Below are 2,048 nucleotides of genomic sequence, written 5' to 3'. Positions count from 1 at the left end.
GACTGGGAGGAAGAGGATTGGGTCCCCGGAGGTCGCGCTGAGCCCCGGACTGCGACAGTGCGGCGCTAGCCTTCCCGGTCAGAGGGAGGTGGAGAGGGATCCCGCGTCCCTCCCGGCCGGGCCCCCGGGCCCCGCCCCCCGCCTCACCTCCCGGCCGCAGGCTGCCCCAGCCGGTGACCCAGCACGGTGTGCCGGGGGGCGGGCGCTCCCCGGGCTCGGGCAGGCAGACGGGCTGGATGCGGGCGCTCAGGGGCACCGGGCGGCGCAGCTGCAGCAGCGCCAGGTCGCCGCGGGCGCGGTCCTCGGAGTAGTCCGGGGGCAGCAGCACCCTGCGCACGGGCGCCGAGAGCGCGCGGGGCGAGGCGGGGCCCAGGTGCAGCGCCCCGAGGCGCACGCGGTACTCGGACGGCAGCGTCGGCCTGCGCGACAGGGGGCGACGCTGCTCACGGCTCCCGGGCCCGCCACACCTGCCCCCTGTCCCTGGGCCCCGCGCCCCCCGCCCTTCCGCTGACCTGGGGAAGCAGTGCGCTGCGGTCAGCACCCACTGGGGGGCGATGAGCGAGCCCCCGCACACGTGCGCCCCGCGGTGCTGGATGCTCGCCTGCCACGGCCACTGTCCGTCCCGGGCGTCCCGGCCCCCCACGATGCGACTCGACACCTGGGGCTGCCCGCAGGCTGCAGGGGACAAGGGGGGGCGCGAGGGAGGGCGGAAGACTGGGGGCCTGGGATGTGGGTGGGGTCGGGGAGACACAGGGCCAACGTCAGGGACTCTGAGGCTTCCTTACCTGCAGACTCCAGCGTCCCTGTCCCAGCAGCTCCTGCAGGAGGAAGCAGGGGAGGCACTGGATTATGGCCTTGGTGTCCGATAACGGGCCAGGGGGAGGGATGTCAGAGATTAGGAAGGAGGGTGAAACACTTGTCGCACTGACCTGGTGCCAGGCTTTTGTGCAATCAACACGTTGGCCTGGTTACCCACTTTAACCCTCCCCAGGGCAGTGTGAGGTGGGGACTCACACCTCGGACACACACGGGCACATCGGAGCTTGGAGGGCCCACGGTCAGTGACGGGGAGAAGGTGAACCGGTGAAGCCAAGGTTAGGGTGCCCCGGAGTGCTCTAGGGGAACCAGGCCAGAGAGCGGTATGATGGGGCATCTGGGAACCCCCCAGCCCCTGCCCCCCACTCACCCAGCAGCAGTAGGAGCAAGACCCAGAGGCAGGAAGGCCCCCTCATTGTGTCTTCAGGGCTGGGCCTGGTTAAGGGCAGCACGGCTCAGGGTGGGGACTCTGGTCAGAACCTGCAAGGAGACGAGAGGAGGGTCCTAGCCCAGGCCCCAGAGGCCCTCTGTCTTCCCTCAGCCCCCGGTTGGTCCTGGACCTATCCCCAGGGGCCCAGGTTCTATGCGCTTCCCTCTGCCCACACCCCAGGGACTATGGCTGTCCCCCCAACCCCTGCGAGATTTGAGCACCCTCGGCATCCACAGGAGCCCTGGAGCCCGGCCCCTGGCCACCACCTAGTTCCATTGCCTGCCGGCCGCCCCCTCCTGCCCTAGAGGCCCCTGCACCCTGCTCTCACCCGTGTGGCTTGTGCCCTCCCTGCTGACCGGGCAGGGGGAGGGCCTGGGGGCTTAAAGGGCCAGAGGGGGTGGGGGCCTCGCCAGGGGGTGATTAAGGAGCCAGGGCGGGGCCTCAAACAAAGATGCTTTGAGCAGCACTTTTGAGGTGGCAGGAAAGGGACACCTGGGTTTGTCAAAGGACACCTGGCTTGGGCCACGGTGCTGAGAGCTGGGGGTGGGAGCCTGCACTCAGGCAGCCAAGGACGGGGGCGGAGGGCTGCGGTCAGGCCAGGAAGCTCTGGAGAATCCTTGGCAGCTCATCTCTGAACCTGATCCTAGCTCCTGGCTCCTGTTAGTGCTGGTCACGGAGCTTGTGAACACTACTGTTCTGTCCAGAAATCCCAGCACAGCCGCCCCCACGGAGCCGCACCCAGATCCCGCTCTGCACTAATTCAAAGTGGGGGATGGCTGGTTGAAAGCCGCCAGCACTCCTT

At 68.7% G+C, this 2,048-nt stretch overlaps 1 protein-coding gene across 1 annotated transcript in view; it reads right to left on the bottom strand.

The window, feature by feature from the left end:
• The window catches only part of PRSS33 (serine protease 33), a 1,817-nt gene extending 585 nt beyond the window's left edge, over positions 1 to 1,232 (bottom strand). Inside the window, exons 1-4 of the mRNA XM_044912315.1 lie at positions 1,187 to 1,232; positions 786 to 818; positions 513 to 675; positions 136 to 419 (exon numbers count right to left, since the gene is read on the bottom strand). Of these exons, the coding sequence (XP_044768250.1) occupies positions 136 to 419; positions 513 to 675; positions 786 to 818; positions 1,187 to 1,232 (526 nt within the window). The remainder of the gene's footprint in view (positions 1 to 135; positions 420 to 512; positions 676 to 785; positions 819 to 1,186) is intronic.
• Between the last annotated feature and the right edge of the window lie 816 nt (positions 1,233 to 2,048).

The sequence above is a fragment of the Neomonachus schauinslandi genome, unplaced genomic scaffold (genome assembly GCF_002201575.2).
Source record: "Neomonachus schauinslandi unplaced genomic scaffold, ASM220157v2 HiC_scaffold_1160, whole genome shotgun sequence".
In the NCBI taxonomy this organism is placed as follows: Eukaryota; Metazoa; Chordata; class Mammalia; order Carnivora; family Phocidae; genus Neomonachus; species Neomonachus schauinslandi.
This window is presented reverse-complemented; position numbering and strand designations above follow the sequence as displayed.